Genomic DNA, 20,875 nt, shown 5'->3' on the forward strand with positions numbered 1-20,875 from the left:
GCGATATGCTTCATAAAAACGGACTAGTTGTCATCGGATCGGTGTCCTTCGGCCGCAACCTGTTCTCGCCTCTCGCCACCTCACGATTCAAGCACATCTCACCTATAACTATGTATGTAGTAACAAACCAATCTTGGATGAAACCGACTCCAAAAATTACAATAATCGTAACTAGAATAAGATTAATAATTTAGATTGTATAAAAATAGGCAATTATTTTTATACTTTTTAGTGCACATTATATCTATTGTTTTGGAATAGTGTTTTTGAAGGCGGTTGTTTTTTTGTTAATTTTTTTTATGATTTTTAGTGAATTTGCAATACAATACTAACAACTACTAACAATTTGTCTAAATATGTGTAAATATACAAAATTTTTCAATGCAGCAATGAACGTAAGTACTTTGCAATTTGATTACAGACAGTCTTCCGTTACTTTGTCATGGATTCCGTTATCAGAACCTAACCAAACACCCACCAAACTATCTTTGAAGTATATGCTTTCCAATAAAAAAAGAATCATCGAAATCGGTTGGCGCGATATTGAGTTATTCGTAAATTTATTATCCACTTTGCTATACGTATGTATAGCAAAATTTAAGACTTTTATGGTTTTCTCATGGATTCCACTGTCAGATCTAGACCAATTTACAATGGGACCATTCGGAAAGCACCAGCTTTCAAATAAAAAAGGATTATCAAAATCGGTTCACACAGTCGAAAACACCCTTCACACATATTCGAGGGAAGGAGGCGACCCGTCACACGACGCTGATTGTTCTGATCTGGTGGATGTTCCATCTGGAGTTCCACTAGGGTCAATTCTAGGAACTTTATTATATTTATCCTACTTATTAGATTGGGGACTTTTACCGGTTTGCTCATATTGAATACCCATACTGACGAAATAGAGAACATTCAATGAAAATTTGTATCGTTATTAGAAAATCGCCTTCGGTATTATGGTTCTAGTTATGGGGAATCCTATGCCTTAATAAATTAATGCAGTTAAAAGATCGGAGAATTTTACTCGATATGTTATTTCTACAAGACGACAAAATTGACTGCCCCGAACTAACATCTTTAACCATGCAACTTAGACTTTTTAATGTCCCAATTGCTCATTCTATCTTTGCTTAGAATAAGGTGGTTTGCCGTAAACTTGGTAGCTACAATAAAACATTTTTACCAACAGAATAATTCATTCATACCAAAAAATTCTTTCAAAAAGCAAGTAATTCAAAACATTTTGTAATTAAGTAGTTGATACACATTCACATATACAAGCATACACCTTCGCATTAGAGCGGAAAATGTTGTACCTTAAATAGTGTGAACCTAATTGCAGTCAGTCGTCGCGTCGCTTAGTAGTTTTGTAATAAGTTTACTTTTCGTGTTCTGTTGGTTAAATAAAAAAAAATAGACTCTGAATTTCGGCTTTGACTTTACTTCACATTGTATATTATGTTTTGTTAGGGAAGGGTTTTAATAAAATACTCGTAATATATTTGTATATCAAAAAACGAATTAATGTATTTATATTTTAATATCATAGATCAGTTACATATTATTTAGATCGAATTTGCTGTTTTGACAATTGACAACATTTGAAATTCACTGTAAAACTGTAGTTTAGCATAATTTAGGGAGTACTTCCACATTTATTTCATTTATAATAATAAAAGAAAACATAAATATAGCCATATTGATAAACAAAATAACTTAAAGCTTCTTATTCCGATAATTACAATAAGCTTTCGTCCTTTTTGACTAGTACTAATAATAAAAAAAGTATAAAAATTACTACCAACTGTAGCATAGTCTTAACACTTCATAATGGAAACAAAACAAATGCCATCACTCACTATGAAGTGAATAACTTTATTCTTACTTGAACTACTTGTATGTTAACCATTTGATTTGCTTTGGAACGTACTTACAAAAATAAATCTATAAATTAACCAGTGAAATTGATTGAATATGATCCGGTGCTGGGGTCAAAGTTTTGCGCGGGATGTCCAGAGAAGGGGTTGAAATTTTGGTTTTGGTAGTTCTGCTGTTGATAGCTTTGTTGTTGATAGTTTTGTTGAGGTTGTTGTGTGTACCCCTGGTACGAAAACTGTGGCTGTTGGTGATAAACTTGGCTCTGTGGGAACTGTTGAGGAGATTGGCTGAAACCGCTGTTTTGTTGTGAGAATAAGTTTGAACGAGGTGATTGGAATTGGTAGCTTGTTTGTGGTTGTGATTGGAAGTTTTGTGATTGGAATGATTGTAATTCTGGTTGTGAGTCGTAAACCTGTGGTTGTGTGTATGTTTGTTGGCGTTGTTGTTGGCGAGGCTGTACAGTTTGTTGGTATTGAGGTTCCTGTGGAACTGCTTTCTGGAATTGTCTGAAAGCTGGTCGGGGCTGAGCTCGGCTGTTGTATTTTGGGTCTTCGTATATCTTCGGGTCCTCTCTATACTGCCCGTCGTCTTGTTGACCATCTGCCAGCGCGTTGGAAGGCTGTTCGTTCAGGGTTGGTGGAGGGACCTGGATTCCTGAACCTGAAATTATAGATTACGTATTTTAGAAATATTAAAATAGAGACCGAATATCATAAGAGTAAGGAAAATTAAAATTTAATGGAAAAACATGTGTACGTTCTCTTATCCAGCGAGCAAACGAAGTTAGTTTAGCTCGCAATATATCTGGTACGAAGCTTCTTGCTTACGCTACGGAAAATTTTATTGAGTTCAGGAACAGGTTTCAACCAGAGTTTACATAAACATAAAAATCGTTATAAAAATTAAAAATTCAAAAAGAAGTAAGACTGTTCGTAAAATTGGAAATGTCTGCTAACGCTGGATTTATGTAAAGATAATAGGCATCACCCCAAGAGACAACAGTAATTCACCATCAAACAATTTTTGAATTTTTGCTTTTATCAAACTAAATCTGAAATAACTATTACATTACAATTACATACTATTACATTCATCCAATAACAGACATCCAATTACCTATTATTATTATAACCAAACCACGACACTGTAGTAGTTGAGTACATGGAGCTCTCGTTAGAACGATAACATAATTAGTATACATTACGCAGTTATTTCAATCTTAAGGTAATGACCCAGTTGTAACGCTTACAAAAGAAAATAGTTTCATTCAGTGTCGGCTGCTTTATATCAGAATAAAATTAATTAATAACATATGTGATGTGACATAGCCCAAATGATTGCGAAACTGAAGTGGCAGTGGGCAGGGCACACAGCTGGATGGACAGATGGTCGTTGTGGTAATTAAGTCCTCGAATGAATACCGGAAGGCGCAGTGTTGGTAGGCCCCCCACAAAAGGAACAATGATCTAGTCAAGATCGCCGGAATACGTCGTGGAAGTCTCTGGGGGTCTTCCGGCTGATGATGATGATGATATGCGTGCAGCCTTGCAATTGCTCATGGATGGAAAAAATACTTAAGGAAATAGCAACAACACCTAACGAGTTGCCAGAGCGTTATCAAAGTTTTTCGTAAGCATAAACAACTAAATTTCTGTAGTTTTACTACTTATTTTAGTAAATATAGTAATAAATGAAGAGCCTGTTTTTCCCTTCGGTTGTACTGCGATGTATCTAGGCAAAGGGCCTACCCCATTTGTGTCCCTTGAGGATATTGCGCCTCTTAAAGGTATGCCTGAAGGATGTGATTTATATACAAATATGAACACTGATTATGCAAGGGAACATTTTTACCACACGAAGGGGGTACAATAGATCTACAGATTTAAGTGCTTATTTCCCCAAAAGTAATAATAATAATATATTATTTTTTTATAAAAATAAGGGACGGGACGAGCAGGACGTTCAACTGATGATAATTGATACACCCTGCCCATTACAATGCAGTGCCGCTCAGGATTCTTTAAAAACCTAAAAATTCTGAGCGGCACTACAGTTGCACTCGTCACCTTGAGACGTAAAATGTTCAGGCTCATTTGCCCAGTAATTTCACTAGCTACGGCGCCCTTAAGACAGAAACACAGTAACATTTATACATTACTGCTTCACGGCAGAAGTAGGCGCCGCTGTGGTAACTATAATCTAGCCGGCATCCGGTGCAAAGGAGCCTCCCACACCAGTGGGATGGATTTACCAAATTAGTTATACCTTCAGGCTCAAATCCCCTCGCGCTGCTGGCTCCGTAGGATATCTCCCTGAGATTCCCGGTGTCGTCCACGTAGCCGTATTTCCCGGCCACGTCACCGTTCGGGTACTTGGTCTCTATTTTGAAAGAGCCGTCGGCGGCTTCATAGCCGTAGCTGTAGGAGCCGTCGTCGTTCTGTTTGTTGATCTGCTTGAGAATCGGAACTGGTGTGGTGGTCGGCTGCTGTGAGCTCACACAGACCCACACTGCAGCGATCACAACACTCTGAAATTAATGACAATGTGTTGAGTCCACGAAGTTATGTACGAAGTTGATCGTTATGGGATTTATTGATTTGAAATATTCTGAGCACAAACTTATATAACTAAATACAATCAAACATCAAAAATGCTATTTAAATAAGCCACAAAAAACTCTACTAAACTAGATGATATCTGTTATATATACCCTGGTAATTCTGTTCAAGGGAGAGTAATAATAATAACCTCAATTAGATCTTGCATAATTACTAATTAATTTGAAGGATTATATTTTAATTATGTCAGCCGACAACTGTCGTGGTGGAGACACATATTATTAATTTTAATATATTTTCAAACCAGGATTTCCAATCTCCTGTTGAACGTAAGGAACTCTAACTTCGATTTGAAAAGATATAACTATGACCTGAGAAGATCAGCCGCAAGAAACAGGATTGTCTTTGTTTTTGATATTAAATTGCACTACAATAAATTTATTCATTCCATAGTCTGGGAGCGATCGGTCCACTCCCAAGGTGTGGTATCATTAACATAGTTATTTATGATTTAGTTAACTTTATAACGTAAACGTTTCTGTATCATTCATTTGAATTTCATTATGTGTCTTAACGAAAAATCTTTCAAAGTAAAAGTAAAATAAACTTTGATTCAATTAGGCTTAAACTAAGCCCTTTTGAATCTGTAATTTGAATTACTGACTCTACTTTATGTTCAAAAAATGTAGAGCTCGTGAGAAGAACATACAATTAACTCAACGGCGACTCTTTTCAATCAAATAGAGTATTTTACAATGGCTGTAATACACAAACCAAATAAGTTTGTAAGATGCTGCATCCAATATATGAATTGTGTTTAAAAAATATAAATTATTTCATAAAAAGTAATAAGTAAAACTGTATTAATATAAATTGTCGTATATTGGATGCATCAACCTTTAGAGCTTGAACTCATTGTTTGTTTCATTTTTTCTTATTCTCTTATACTTATCTCGATAAATAAAGTCATTTGTGGATGATGATTTTATTTAATTTCGAAATGTTTATAAAACTGTTAGAATATATTTGTCTGTTTACATATGAGAACTAAGAAGAGCTGCACTAAATGGCACACAGTGTCCCAATTCGCAAGCGCAATACATTCATAGAGTTTCATGGAAAAGAAAACAAATGGGGTTGCAAATCGAGTGAATTTATTAATTCAGTTAGTTACACCAAAAACAAGATGTTACGAAAATATAAATTTATGTAGCATTTACATTTATGATACTTTTAAACTTATCATCAAGGTATTCTTCATCGTTCCCATAATATTAAATACTTCTACAACTATTATATATTAATACTGTTAACAAATTGTATGTTCTGTAATACAAATTACTTGATACATTAATATTCCATTTATCGCTACCACGTTCATTTATGAAGTAAAACTATACCAAGTCCAACACGCGTGCCTGTGGCATTCCGCCTCTGAATGGTAAGCTAGTTCTAAATTACAATAACTGATTGAAAAAATCCAATTTAAACTATGGAACGCGTCGGATTCGCTTCAAAGTCTACGGTCTTCAATATCACCGATGTCTTGAGATCATTTAGCAAATCGGAGGTTAAATAAAGACTTTAGTCTTTTATTTAGTATTAAATTGAAATTGTTACAGGTAAGGAATTACAGTCTTTGTTTCGGCGGGTAAATGAGGTAGCGTTGTTGTGTAAATACACGCCTAAAATCATTTCGTAAACATTCACATACATAATGTAAGGTAAATGCGAGCTACTTAAATAATACGCTCGAGGCATTTCCTCTGTAACATTCCTCTACCAGTTATTCTTCGACACTGGTTGTGACATTACAAGCGTTGAAGGTCAACTTCATACTTCGTACTTGGTGGACACTGCATTGCCACAGCATACAAATAAGTAGTTTATTATTGAAGCAACGGTTTCATGTTTAATAACACAGAATAAGTGAAAAATATGCCACGATTATATAAGCGGTTACGTTAGGTTATGAAATTAAATTTAATCATTTTAACAAGAATTCTTCTGAAGAAATTCTAAAACGAATTCTATGACGTTTACGTTTAATTGTAACATTGTCCTAAATAGAATTACTTAATGTCCGATGTTACTTACTCGTATGAAATTTAATCAACTATCTACAAATAGATATTATTCGTAAACATAATTTGCTAATGAGTTTTGAGGTTTAGTTTTAACCACGAGTTTAACAGAGCATATTGTCTTCTAGCTCGTGAAGTAGATTTTTTAAGCGTCAAAGATTATAAAATTTTTAATATTTTCATGTAATTTAGTATGTTCATACCGGACATAAAACCTTTGTTAGTTTTGTTCTCCTACATAGTATTCTTAGAATGAACATAATATTATATTATGAATCCTATAAGTATCCTTCCTACTACGAATAACTGCTACTAGTTCAGACTGTTTTGTCTAACCTGTGGTAACACTTTGTGCTCTTATAGCCATAATAAATTACTTTACATTAAAAGTAATCAATGTAAGGTTGCAAATATTGTATTTTACATGAATTATTTTTGGATAAAATATAGTACAAATACAACTATGCCATTCACTATGATATCTTATGAAATCGAAGGACAATACATAGTTTTTTATGTAATGAAACTGGCACAGAAAACTATGTTATTATTTATCCAAATAGGAACATATTGTTTATATACTCCGAAAATGGAAAGAAAAAATAACCTAGACATATAGTAAGAAAAATTTTAATGATATGTTTTAAAACACTGAAAATAAATCGACGCTTTTATAGACAAACGAGGGTAAACGTTACTTGATCAAAATGACGTACCCATGTCATACCTATTGGTCCATAAACACAGCGTGTATAAACAAAGTTGATGAGGATGGTATGTAAGGTTAACACAACCACTTTCAAGTAAGCTACAGCACATATTTCATTTTCTCTATTGAATACGAGGAAGAGATTTCAGATTAAATCCACATTCCAATTCATTAATTAAAGCACAACATTCCCGAAATGCTACTGAATATTAAAATGTATTACTTTATTATTTTATTAATATCTATTTTGACATAAATGAATGAATTATTTTTAATTAAAATTTATCTGGTATAAAAACAAGCCTAAAGTTCGTTTAAAGTATATTTAATTTATCGATAGCTACTCGCCCTTGCTTTGCTTCAGTAATTAATATATACATATAGTTCAACAACTTCTATAGAATTAAAAAACCAGAAACCTAAAAAGGAAACGGGGGGACAATACAGAAGATGGTCAGACGAACTTAGGACGATAGCAGGCAAGATAGTGGAAGAAGTTGGAAGAGGCCTTTGTCAACAGACAAACAGATAGTGATAGATAATTAGTTAAGGTTAGTATGTAAGTATATATGTAAATTCTACTATCTGAATAAAGGCTATATTATTATTATTAAATATAGAATTAATAAAAATTTGATCATCATCATCAGCCGGAACACGTCCGCTGCTGTACAACGGCCTCCCCCAAAGATTTCCACAGCGATGGATCCTGCGCTGCCCTCATCCAACGTATTCCAGCGATCTTGACCAGATCGTCGGTCCATCTTGTGAGGGTATACCAACACTGCGTCTTCCGGTACGTGGTCACCATTCGAGGACTTTACTGCCCCAACGGCGATCTGTCCGTCGAACTATGTGCCCTGCCCACTGCCACTTCAGTTTCACAATCATTTGGGCTATGTCGATGACTTTGGATCTCCTACGGATCTCCTGATTTCTGATTCGATCTAACAGGGAACCTCCGAACATAGCCCTCTCCATTGCCCTCTGAGCGACGAAAAGCTTTTTCATAAGGCCCATACTTAGCGACCAACTTCGTCTTCAGACACTGTGGTATTTGGGACAAGAAGATTTTGCGGAGTTTCCCGAACGCTGCCCGATCCGAGTTGGAATAATTTGATACGAGATGATAATAGAAAGATCAAATGACAAAGTATTCTTATTTTAATTAAAACAAAAGTAAATTAGATAATTAAGTCTGGATTGAAGCAATTGTGAAAATATGTACCTTCAACAGAAAGGTACATTTGCATAACCATGAACCTATATGTAGCAAAGTTTGGTGTTGCGTAATTAAAAGTTCCTCGCGACAGAAATGAAGTGTGATATTGAATAATCTATTTGTAACAATTAATCTATCCTAATTTAAGGTATAAAATTAGTAGTAATAAATGAAACGGAAATTGTATAGTGAATGTTGTGGCCTTGATCAGGCGGAGCGATAAATCTGTGGATAGTTCAGTTTGGAACTTGTAATTACGGAAATGACTCGGTAATATTAGTCATGTCGTCATTTAATTATTAATGATATTACACACGAGACAATTAAGTCAAGGTTTCATTTTATCATTTCATTTATCTTTATTGGTCGTCTAAATGTGTTTTTTGTAAACATGCTATAGGTAATTGGAGTCTTTTAATTTCAGATTTATTTACAGTCCACGACACTCACAATTTTTTTGTTTTTGTGTTTATTTGTTTATTTGTTTTACCAACATCGACATAAGTACTTGAAGAAGGCCAAAATCACAGACTCGAAAAAATCTTGGCGCCTCTTGCATTTCTCCATTCAATAAAATTACCAAAGCCTTTGATATATTTCTCTCCGGATTTTGCAGGTGATAGATTATCCAACACATTTCTTGCATCACTTCTAATACTTTCAGGAGTTATTTCTATTCTTTTTAAAAACAAGAAAATGAATTTTTAATTGGTTACAGAATTTTCGAAATGGGTAGTTCTGTAGATTCAGAGATTACCTAGTTGTGATATTACATATACATATGTTATGTGGTAAAGTATTACATATTATACACTTGACCTGTGGGGCCCAGAGGCTTGGAGAATGTACAAAGTACTATCTACGCGCCTCAAAAGTGCTAAACTGGAAATCCAAGCGCTGTCAACGGATCAGCCTATCCAACGCGGAAATGCTGCCAGTACACTTCCCCGTAACGAGAGTTTTAATTTAATGTCACCATAGAATTATAAATACATTTATCTACACCCATGCTTTAAATCCTCTATTAAAGATTCTGAAACAGTTAGCTTATTGCCAACATTAAAACACCCAATGTTCTAATAACCATTACATCATCCAAATGAGTGATGTAATGTTGTACTGAATTTCATAAAGACACTCCTATTTTTTTTAGATCCCTTCATGCGCAAAGAGATTCAACAGACAGCCACATTCTTATTGCTCGATGCGTGGTATCTGTATGAATTTCAAAAAAAGAACATTTTCGTTTACTCGCGTTCCACAATACCAGAACGTCGCGAGCCGAAAAAAAAGTAGGTTATTCAAAGCCCCGCCATTTTTCTTCGATATTTCATTGTTTTGTTTACAAAAAATGAGCGATTCATTTATTTTAATTATTGCACAAAACATACAAAATGTAAATTACTACTAAAATAAATAATTGATACATTAATACTTAGTTTATTTGTATATAATCATATGAATGATATAATATAATATAGTATATATATATGATATGAATGATATTAGGTTACTACTAGGACTGGTGTTTTAATGTTATCAGTAAGCTAACTGTTCCAGAACTTCTTTTAGAGGATTCATTTTCTGGGTGTAAAGTAAAGTAAAGTCTTGTATGCATCTGTTGATAAGGGGTATTAAAACACTCATGTGATACCACATTCGTGTTTTAATACCCCTTATTACTCAACAGTTGCATAAATAACTATTATATTATTTGTTTTGTTAAATAAATAATTAATTAGAAAACTTACCTCTTAAAGGTTTTTATAACATAATAGTTTCAATGATTTAATTTTGTTGCTACAGATGTTAAGTAAATATTGAATGACAGTAATTTATTAAAATATAACCAAAATATTAAGGAAATGACATGCAAATTGTATACAATAAGTCTTATTAATATCACAGTATGTATGTTGGGGTGTCTGTGACGTGGGCAGAGTTAAAAATACAATGTTGACATTTAAATCCCTTTGTCTGAGTAACCTTGAAAGAAGCGATAAGGATTACGAAGTTTGTTTGTCCTATAAACCGAAAGAAGGATTTTATTGCAATTTAGTATATTAAAAAATGATTAACATATTCCTGTTTTCATGTTTTTTGTTTTGAGCTGATGGAGATATTATAATCTATACTAGAATATTATAAAGTTTAGTTTGTGAGCTTGTGGGTAATCTTTAAATGTACTCATCCCATTTTGAAAATTCTGTAACCAATAAAAAGTTACATTATTTGTTAGTGTCAAAGGCTATATATTAGTCTGAAATGAAAAGACTTTTTCGTAGTAGTCGAATTTGAAAAGTACATACATACATACAATCACGCCTCTTTCCCGTAGGGGTAGGCAGAGACCACTTATTTCCACTTGCTACGATCCTTACATACTTGTTTCGCTTCGTCCACTTTCATTATTCCTTTCATACATGCTCTCCGGTTTAGGGTAGGTACTCTTGACCTGGTCTTTTTTTGAAATTTTGACATTTGAAAAGTAAGTCGGTGAAAACCCGGCAAACGAAAATGGTTCTTACTAGTATATTTATAGCTAGTATATATATATATAATGTAAATCCTATAAAAAGCGAAAATTCACCTTTCGTGACACGTATTTCTGTTAGTTTTGTCGCATCCCGTGTTTGATATCATTATACCACTTTATACTATACTATAAATGAGTAAAAAGAGTATTAGTTCAATTTAGTAGGATGTTTCATCTACCAAAAACAAAAAAAAAATGTTTACAAAAAATCATCCAACTTTAAAAAAAACTATTCTAATACAATAGATATAATATGCACTCAAAAGTAAAAAAAAATATTGCGTTTTTTTATAGATCAAATCAATCTAAATAATTAATCTAATTCTAGTGACAATTATTGTTATTATTGGGATCGGTTTCCTCCCCCCACGGCCTCGCCCTCGCCCTCATTTACAACTATTGTTATATATTTACCTTGGCTGACACCGACTCTAAAAATAACAATAATTGTAACTAGAATTAGATTTATTAATTCTCAGTCCAAGTCGAAAGTTCTGAGGTAACAAATATAAAAAAATAATACCGACGTATTGTGAACCTCTTCTTTTTTTAAAGTCAGTTAAAAAGTGAAAATAATCTCGATATAATTCAGACGTGAACAGAAAAGTACACAAATAAAACTGAAAGCAAAATTTCATGAACGATGCGGGACCCCAATATTTTCATATGAGGAAATTAACTTGAGTCGAGACCCGCATTGTTCATAAAATTTTGTTTTCAGTTTTATTTGTGTAATTAATCCCAGAAGTGAAGGTTATCACATTAAAACAACAAATTGTTGACAATAACGATGATCGAAATATTAGAGGTGCATATTATATTAAATGTCAAATACACGAACTATGATTTATGACGTGTGGGCAGACGGATGTTTTAGTCGTTAATATGTCGTGAGAAACAATTTTAATTGAAAATGTCAAATATTTTAACAAGAAACAGCAAAAAGTTGATTACGATTTTGTTAATAATAGTTTATTTAACTTTCGTGGCTATGTTACCTGTTTATAATTTGAATTTATTCTATACTAGCTGACCCGACAGACGTTGTTCTGTATGTAATAAATAAAATAATGTTTTTTTATAAATTTGTCAATAATATATCATAAAATCAAGAATTGCTTCGTAAAAATACACCCTGTTGTTGTAATAAAATTGTTTCACAGCATAACTGTCAAACCGTTGCGTCAATTAATTCGACGGGGTACGCATCAAAGGAAAAACAAATTTGTTGTTTTTATTTAATTCCGAGCATTTTCTTATTTATTCACCTTTTAAACCTTCCCTGTACTTCCACAAATAATTCAAGACCAAAATTAGCCAAATCGGTCCAGCCGTTCTCGAGTTTTAGCGAGACTAACGAACAGCAATTCATTTTTATATATATAGATTACATGAATTTATTCGATAATCACTATAGAGTCATGCCGTTCATTCTAGTTAATAATCTAGGATACGTACGAAGCCTTAAAGTCAAATCACCTTTAAAAATATGATTATAGTCACACCAGTCCCTGGAACTAGTTCATGATAATTGATACATTCATGTATGTGTGCGGTAGAATGTCTAGTACTGCGGTAGCACCTCGGGAACTTGATATGGTTGAATACCCGGAAGACCTTGTACATGGTGGTAAAAGTAAAAAGAAAAAAATCGTGTGCGCTCGGGACGCCCGTCAGGAGTGATAACTTAAATTAAACTAAGTTGAACAAATTAATATTGAAATTATTTAATTTGAGAAAATCTTAGGCTATTATTTGAATTTTATGTATATTAAGATGATAATGTAAGAAAATATTATATATTAATACAATATTTTATTGATTATAAAATATATTATATTACTTACATTATCAGTAGTAGCAGTATTTGTGTATGCACATTATTAGTATCATTATTTATACCTATAAAAGTAACAATTGGTTAAAGTTAACACCTCCCAGGCGAGCAACGCCCCTGTGATTCCTCTGGTTGTGCAAGAGAATGTGGGCGAATTGACACGTTCGCTCATTTTTCCCCGTTTTTCATAAAAAAAAGTGAGAGAGGAGAAGGGGAAGCCAGTCAGACTGGCACCGTAACGCGTTACGTTACGAAGCCGTGTTTTCCCTTCCATAAGATGTTATTGCTTTTAAAAATGACACTCATAAGTATCATTCCTTGACTTAGATGAATAAAATGATTTTGATTTGATTTGATCACAAGTGTGAATAGGGTTGCGGTCTGTATATGAAGCAGATGAAATTGAATGAATAAGACATCATGGACAGGGCGGAGTAAGAAAAAAAACAGAAGGAAAACGACCTTTGTGAACTTCGGAATAACGTTTTTAAAAGCGAAATAATGCATCTTCAACACAATATGACTAGATAGATAATAAATATTTTTTTATTGAATAGAAGAAACACACGATGCGGATCCCATAATAGTAAGTAATGACCACCGTCATTGGAGGGTGGTGATTACTTACGTGAACATTGAGGCCAAAGAAATGACACTTATTAATACCAAAAGTTATATTCTTACCACCACTCCCAAAAAGGTTGATTTTTAATGAGAAGAAGTGGCAATGAGTTTCTCATTTCTCACTTTCACTTCACTTTCTCACTCTTTTAAATCTACAATTACAGCTTCATCTCTTTACAAATTATTTTAATTACAATATATGTAACGTGATGTTAAAATACTTAAACATCAGATACTCAATGCCTTAGTGCAAGTAAAGTAAGCACGAGTAAGTCAAAAAATAAATGGAAACACAAGAGATATTGAGTCCAGTAGATGAATCAATCCACACACACTGTAGACAAATAAAGTTAGCGAGCATTTTGTTGACGATTATAAATATATGTATAAATTAGTCCGTAGCTATTATGTTATGTATAGACAGATATATAGGTAGCAGTCGTTTCGCAAGAAAAGAGCACAACATTTCTATTACATTCTTATTTAGATGTCTGTGGACTGTAGTCATGAACGACATATAAATTCATATCACGTTGTATTGGTAGAAGTTGCAATGATCGCAATTACATTATCATTCTCTAAACAAAAGTTTAGGCAACGCCCGTCCCATTTCGATCGTAATAGTGTTGCTTACGAATTTAAATTTTATTCAAGGTCGCGTTTGCGGAACTGACTAATGTAAATATACCACGCCGAATCTAGTGCAAACTGTAGCAAGGTGTGCTATTATAGCATAAATATTTTCAAATTTAAATCAAACGCTTTTTAAAGGATTCAAACAAGTGTAATTGTAACTGTGTTTTTGAGTTAGTTGCAAAAAAGTTACATTTCTATTTTTACATTACTTTTGCGTAAAAGTTACATTTTATTATTAATGATATATTCGCGAGCGTAAATCAAACAAAATACTATTTTATTTTATTTTATTTGGAAAACTTACAGTGTTACAATAACATAATTACTAAATAATAGTGTGAACATTTTACACCATTTAATAGTTTTCGCATATTGTTTCTAATAACACATAGCGTAATATAGGTACATCTTTAATCTTTTTTTTTTCTTATACAAGTATTATATATAATATGTTAATAATTACATAGGTATAGATAGATATTTTCATCCTATACCTAAAATTTTATAGTTTGAATCGTAATTTTATGAAGTATGATGGAGTCGGACGAGTAAAAAAAGGAGTAATAGTGTCAAGATATTTGCACATATACAGCTAAAATAGACACATGTTGACGCTTTCGCCTAGAATGATCACCTACAAAAGGTTTACTTATGGCTGGAGGTATAAATGTATACGAGTTAACATGCAGTAAAAATACAACCCAACTTCATACGCGTTGAACTCTTTTGTACTGGCTTTATGTTATATTCTCACTGACTATTATATTATATTCTTTTATATCTTACCGTGATATTTATTTGAAAAAATTACAATTACAATAATATATTAGTTATTTTATATCCCGTATTTATAGATTTGATATCACGATAGCCTTATTAAATGGTTATTCAATGTCAGTGAACTTTATATCGCTACAGAACTCAATATTTAACAATAATTTTATACTTTTTAAATACCTAATGGTTGTTTAAAACAACCGCATCACAAGTATTTTTAATAGGCTTGATTTATTCCTATGTAATGTGCTTACTTAATTATTTACATAGTTCTTAATTATTTTACTAAGGAAAATTTTGTATTGTCAGCGTTTGTTGAAAAATGTCCATTGTTCAAGTAAATCTAGTAGTAGTAATATTACGTGAAAATCATAAAAAAAATTCATTACACACTGAACTTTGAACTGAAAAAGTATAGTTATCAATAAAACGTAAAGAATATTGAGACTTGTTATATATTTTTATACAGTTTGTATTTACTTACTAACTCTTGTGTTTATACTTATTAATTACATTTACTTTTTTGAATTACTCGTGTAAGCCATTGAATATTTGATATTTCATTATTTTTGTTGCATCACTTTACATCACATAATATATTGTAATTGAAATGATCTGTAAGAAAATGTAGCTGTGTGTTGATTTAAAAGAGTAGTACTGAGTTTCTTGCCACTTCTTCTTATTAAAGCTCAACTTTTTCCGAAGTGGTAATAAATGTCAAAAGTAAACTTTTGGCATAATATATAATAGTCATTTAGACAACCTTGACCTACATGAATAAAGTGATTTTGATTTGATTTCATTTGATATGTTTGATATAGATAATATAAGCCTACCAACAAGAACTAATTTTAACGACAGCGTCAAAAATGATTCCTTCTGAATGTATTTTGGGAATGCACGCGAGATTTGAACAGATATGTGGCGAAGTTATGGTAAGCTATCATTGCAACAACCAAAATTAGTTCTATAATAATTTAGCCCAACTTTAGTAGAAAAAAAAGAAAAAACTTGCTGTCAAAGTAATACAGCGTGGGTTTAGAAGTGTTTGGAATGTCAATAACCAATAAATAGCATGAAATCAATCGCAACATTTCCTAGTACGCCTAGATTCAAGTGCGTTCATAATTAGGTCGGTTGCATAACGAGCCGCCTACCAAGAATTCCGCGCCTTACCCTGTTTATGTACCACCATTGCTAGATTGGTTCAATATATTGTATTATAATGATGCAATCTCTGTTATTTTTGAATAAGATTGTTAAAAGTTAAGTCTAGAATATCAGCGATACACCAAGGCAAAGACACCGAGGAGCCGAACTTATACTAATTTGATACATTCAGTTTAGTCATTGGCCACATAAAGTGAACGAAAGCTAGCGAGAGATCTTCCTTACTAATAGAGTACTAATGCTTTGGCATGCATATATACAAAAATTATATCAAATCGACCTTTAGTTTAAAAGATAAAAATCCAGCACTATGGTTAAGGTTATTATGGTAAGTGTTAGTCGAAGTGGTCATATCGTCTTTTATATGTGTGAAAAGTTTAATTTTAATTGGGCTGATGGTTCTCGAGTTTTATGTGAATATACATATATACTTATATTCTATTTTATATATATAGACTAGCTGACCCGACAGACGTTGTTCTGTACATAATAAATAAAACACTGTTTTTTTATGAATTTGTCAATAATATTTCATAATATCAGTAATTGTTTCGTAAAATATGCTCTCTGTTGTTATAATGAAATTTTTTTACAGCAGAACTGTCAAACCATGCGTCAATTAATTCTGCCTTGGAAAATATATGTACATAATAAATATTGGAAATAAAAATAATTTTGGGTCCCAAATCAAAATAAAAACTATACTTTCTCTCTTTTACTGGGATCAGGACACTGGATTTATATATACATGCGTACATGTACTTATGACGTTAAATATCTACGAAATCATCGCTAGATTTTTTTAAATAAGAGATTGAAATTAAATTAGAAAATTTTCTACTCCATAGGTATACGAGTATCATTTACTCTGATACAAATAATTATTTAATTAATTGTTCAACGTTTAATAACTACTTTCATTGTTGTAATCAACAATATATTTAAGAATAAATAATTATTAAATATCTATTCAACTATATCAGATCGGTAAAAATTAAATCTTCACAGCTTTTCAATCAAAAGCACCACTTTTTTAATTAAATTTAATTTGTAAACAACATAATAATTAAATGTAAAATCAACAAAATGAAACAACAACTAACCTTCAAAACAAACATGGTGGACTCTGCAATATAAACTCAACTGTCAGTTTTCCCGCCAAGCTCTGTGGTGTCCACTCACACACTCGCGGGTCGATCTGTGTAACTGGTATTTATAACGTCGTAACCGCAATGCCTGCCTCATATTGTTATGCCGCGGAGCCCTTGCTTTTGTAACTGACTGACTCGGTAATGTCACACCAAAACTAATATGACGTGACATTATTTTTTTTGTCAGTTTACGTTGGAATCTGTACATTTCACTGAAAATATTACGAGTTAGATTCTTTGATACCTTATGCTTTAGCCTTTGAGTGGATGAATTTTAAATAAAAATATTACTATCACGTGTGCAATAATTTGATATCGCAGCACCTTTTAATAAAAAAGTATTATATTAAGTGAAATAAGCAATTTTGTTATTCTATTATATCATAATTAATATTCCATCATAAAGGATGGGCTGTAAGTTTCTTATCAGTTCTTCTCCCCATGTCAAAGGACCTTTGCGAAGTGATGAAACTTCATTTGCAAGTGTTGTTCGAATATATCTTGTTATGATCACACTCTATGGTAAATAAATATATTTTTGCAAAATAAATTTGTGAGCACGATTATTGAACGATGCGGGACTCGAACCTTTCGCGGCGCGAGCGCTCTTCCACTGAGCCAACCGTTCGAGTGACGTAAAGTTCATAAATCTTGATGTCTTGTCTAACTCTCAGGTTGTGGCTTCATCTACAACATCTACTTTACAGTTGATAACCTGCTCAACCCCAATATTTGCATATTAGGAAATTGACTTGAGATGTCGTTCCTTGAAATCTAAACAATTTTGTTATTTTTTAAGTGGTATCTCTCACTTCTAAGATTAATAATTATATAAGTTAAATTTGTATACTAATATTTTTGGACGATGCGGTACTCGAATTATGCGACATGCGGACGGTTGGCTTAGTTGGTAGAGCGCTGGGACAGAAACCCGAGAGGCGCGTATTCAAAATCAAATTCAAATATTTTTATTCAAAATAGGATTTAAAATCACTTATTGAACGTCAAAAACTACCACCCATTCAAAAGAGACTGCCTCAGACCTGAGAAGAATGGGCGCAAGAAACTCAGCGGGCTTTTTAAATATAAAATATGGATTACAATGTGATATCGTACAATAAACATTTATAATTAAAGAGCCTGAGGGTGTTTGCTTTATTCCCAGTCCGTGGTGTCATTAAGAAAATCGTTTATGCTATAGTAACCTTTCCCACATAAACGTTTTTTAACAATTCAATTCAATTAAATTAAATTTCATAACACATTTGTTTTGTACATTTTCTGGGATCATATTGTAGAAGCATATACTTCGCCCAACAAAAAACTTACTAACTCGACCCAACCGAGTAGTAGGCATAACAAGTTTATGTTTGTTCCTCGTGTTAACATTATGAATGTCACAGTTTTTAGAAAATTCCTCAATGTGCTTATGAACATACAGAACATTATCAAAAATGTATTGAGAAGCAACAGTCAAATTGTTTATTTCTTTAAATTTTTCTCTCAATGATTCTTTAGGACCTAGGTTATAAATCGCGCGAATAGCCCTCTTCTGCAGCACAAAGATGGTATTAATATCGGCCGCACTGTCCCATAAAATAACTAAAGTAAACTAGTCGCGCCGTATCTATATCAGTTAACCGTCTAATTTTCTTAACCGCATATGCTGCAGTATCGTCCGCAACTGCATTTATCACGGTGCGGTGTTTTCGGGACAATACGACATGGGTACCTTCAAAAAAAGCACGTACACCTTCCTTAAAGGCCGGCAAAGATCTTGTGATTCCTCTAGTGTTGCAAGAGAATGTGGGCGGCGGTGATCACTTAACAACAGGTGACCCGTACGCTCGTTTGTCCTCCTTTCCATAAAAAAAAAGTGTCGTGTCGAATTTTGTTTAAGGTTGTTTCGTTATTTTTTTACTTTATGTCAAGCCCAAAATGTATATATTATCGTTTACGAAGTCAAGTGTAGTGTTTAATTATGCATATATAGTTAAAACAAAGAAAAGAGGAAGCTCTTCATACAGGTAAGTGCATGTGACGCGGTAAGGCATCGGGGAAGTGAATACTTATGGTATGTGTAGTATAGCCTTTGGTGTGTTTACAGACTGGTCTAGATGTCCTGCAAGGCTAAAAAACCGGTTTAATAGGAGCTCTGTAAGGAACGCGCTGTGTTGATTAATGTTTATTCATATAGGCTTAATGAACATAATAAGGGAATGATTTTCTGTTCTCTGATGATTCTTGTTCAATTTTTAAGAACTTTTATCAAATCAAAACAAAATCACTTTAAAAGGCCATAAAAAGGCATTTATTTTCTCAAAATTGATTCTTTTAGAATTCTTTTTGATGTCATTTCAAACAAATGGCGCTCTGAGAGAGAAGAAGCGGCGCAAGAAACTCTTTATGCATCAAGGTCAAAGTAATGGTTGTGAATGTCAAAAATTTTTTCTTTAAGTATACCAGCTAACACGACTTCGGAAAAAATTCAGATTTAATTAGGAAAAATGCCAAGAAACTCTTTGCCACTCTTTTTTCCACAGATTAATCGTTTTACAATGTATCTTAATTAAAATAAAGTGAATTTGGATTCAATTATCTCTTCATTGCACGTTGTTACATTGTTTGTTTCTGATTCTCCTGATTACTGCATCGCAGATCGGTGCAAAGATGAGTGTAATCTCTACTCAGTGGTATTAGTTGGACCTGCGCTCTATAAAACTCTAGGCTGTCACCCAATGTGAAGCACTGTCTAGCTCTACTGATCACCTTTTTGTAGTCGTTTCGAAGGCTGTATGACGAGAGGGAAAGTGACAAAGGTTTTTTCTTACAGTCGTTCCTTGGCCCATTGCCACTTCTGCCGCTGCCTTTCAGCCAAAGGTGGTCATGGATACGCTGTCTCACCAATAACCTATACAACACCCGATGGATTAATGTCTCAGGCTGTTGACAGTAGAATGAAGCGATTCCTGCACTGTCAGCCAAACTGACACGTTGACTTATTAGCCTAAATATACATGACATCCGAATCATGATCGGCATGATCACAGATCACTAAACAAGCACCTATTTACAATCGGTGTAACGGATAGTCTTAAGTGCAGGACTGTCTAGCCGAGGATTAAACGGTCACTCATGTAATCCTGGAATGTGCTGGGGTGGGCAACCGACGGGCAAAAACTTTAGTAAATACAAGGGCACTCCAGGAAGTCTGTGAACACCCCAGGGGTGTTCTGAACTTCTGGAAGGAGCTGGGCTGGTTGGAATGATTGGCCAACATATATATAAAATTGAAAACTGTGAAGCAAGAAATAGAGCCATTCAGTAGAGAATGCCAGAGTAGACTCAGCAGACACAGAAACGAACTTGCTACTCAACTTCAGAGTCCTGGGAGCTTTAAATTCTCAAGGCTGGAACTCCACAGGAGTCAGGGACTTGCAGCTAGATAAGTCGATAATGAGCGAGAGATTTATCAGATTTATCACGGACAGTGTATGGGAAAATTCTCTGAGCTGATACTTGTCTTAAACCTAATGACCATCCATATGGATGTATGGCAGTTCACCGTGTAGTATTGAACGTATATTTCTAGATTTCCGATACGCTTATTCATTCTACTAATCCCATAATCCTTCACCAGTAAACAGGATATCGGCTTTTTTAATCGAAGAGGAGGATAAACGAGCG

At 33.4% G+C, this 20,875-nt stretch overlaps 1 protein-coding gene across 1 annotated transcript; it reads right to left on the reverse strand.

The window, feature by feature from the left end:
* Nucleotides 1-1,503: 1,503 nt before the first annotated feature.
* On the reverse strand, nt 1,504-17,268 carry LOC126968028 (activating signal cointegrator 1 complex subunit 2 homolog). Its single transcript, XM_050812812.1, has 3 exons — nt 17,141-17,268; nt 4,150-4,411; nt 1,504-2,544 (listed from the first exon to the last, which is right to left on the reverse strand). Exons 1-3 carry the CDS (start codon nt 17,153-17,155, stop codon nt 1,958-1,960), a joined length of 864 nt encoding a protein of 287 aa, XP_050668769.1. The 5' UTR covers nt 17,156-17,268; the 3' UTR covers nt 1,504-1,957.
* Nucleotides 17,269-20,875: the final 3,607 nt, after the last annotated feature.

This window comes from Leptidea sinapis, chromosome 14 (genome assembly GCF_905404315.1).
Source record: "Leptidea sinapis chromosome 14, ilLepSina1.1, whole genome shotgun sequence".
NCBI classification, from domain to species: Eukaryota; Metazoa; Arthropoda; class Insecta; order Lepidoptera; family Pieridae; genus Leptidea; species Leptidea sinapis.

What these genes read in the sequence shown, in the direction of transcription:
- LOC126968028 (XM_050812812.1), bottom strand. An exon ending in GAGGGGATTTGAGCCTGAAG is followed by an intron (nt 2,545 to 4,149) that starts GTATAACTAATT and finishes CTATAATTTCAG; the next exon opens with GTTCAGGAATCCAGGTCCCT.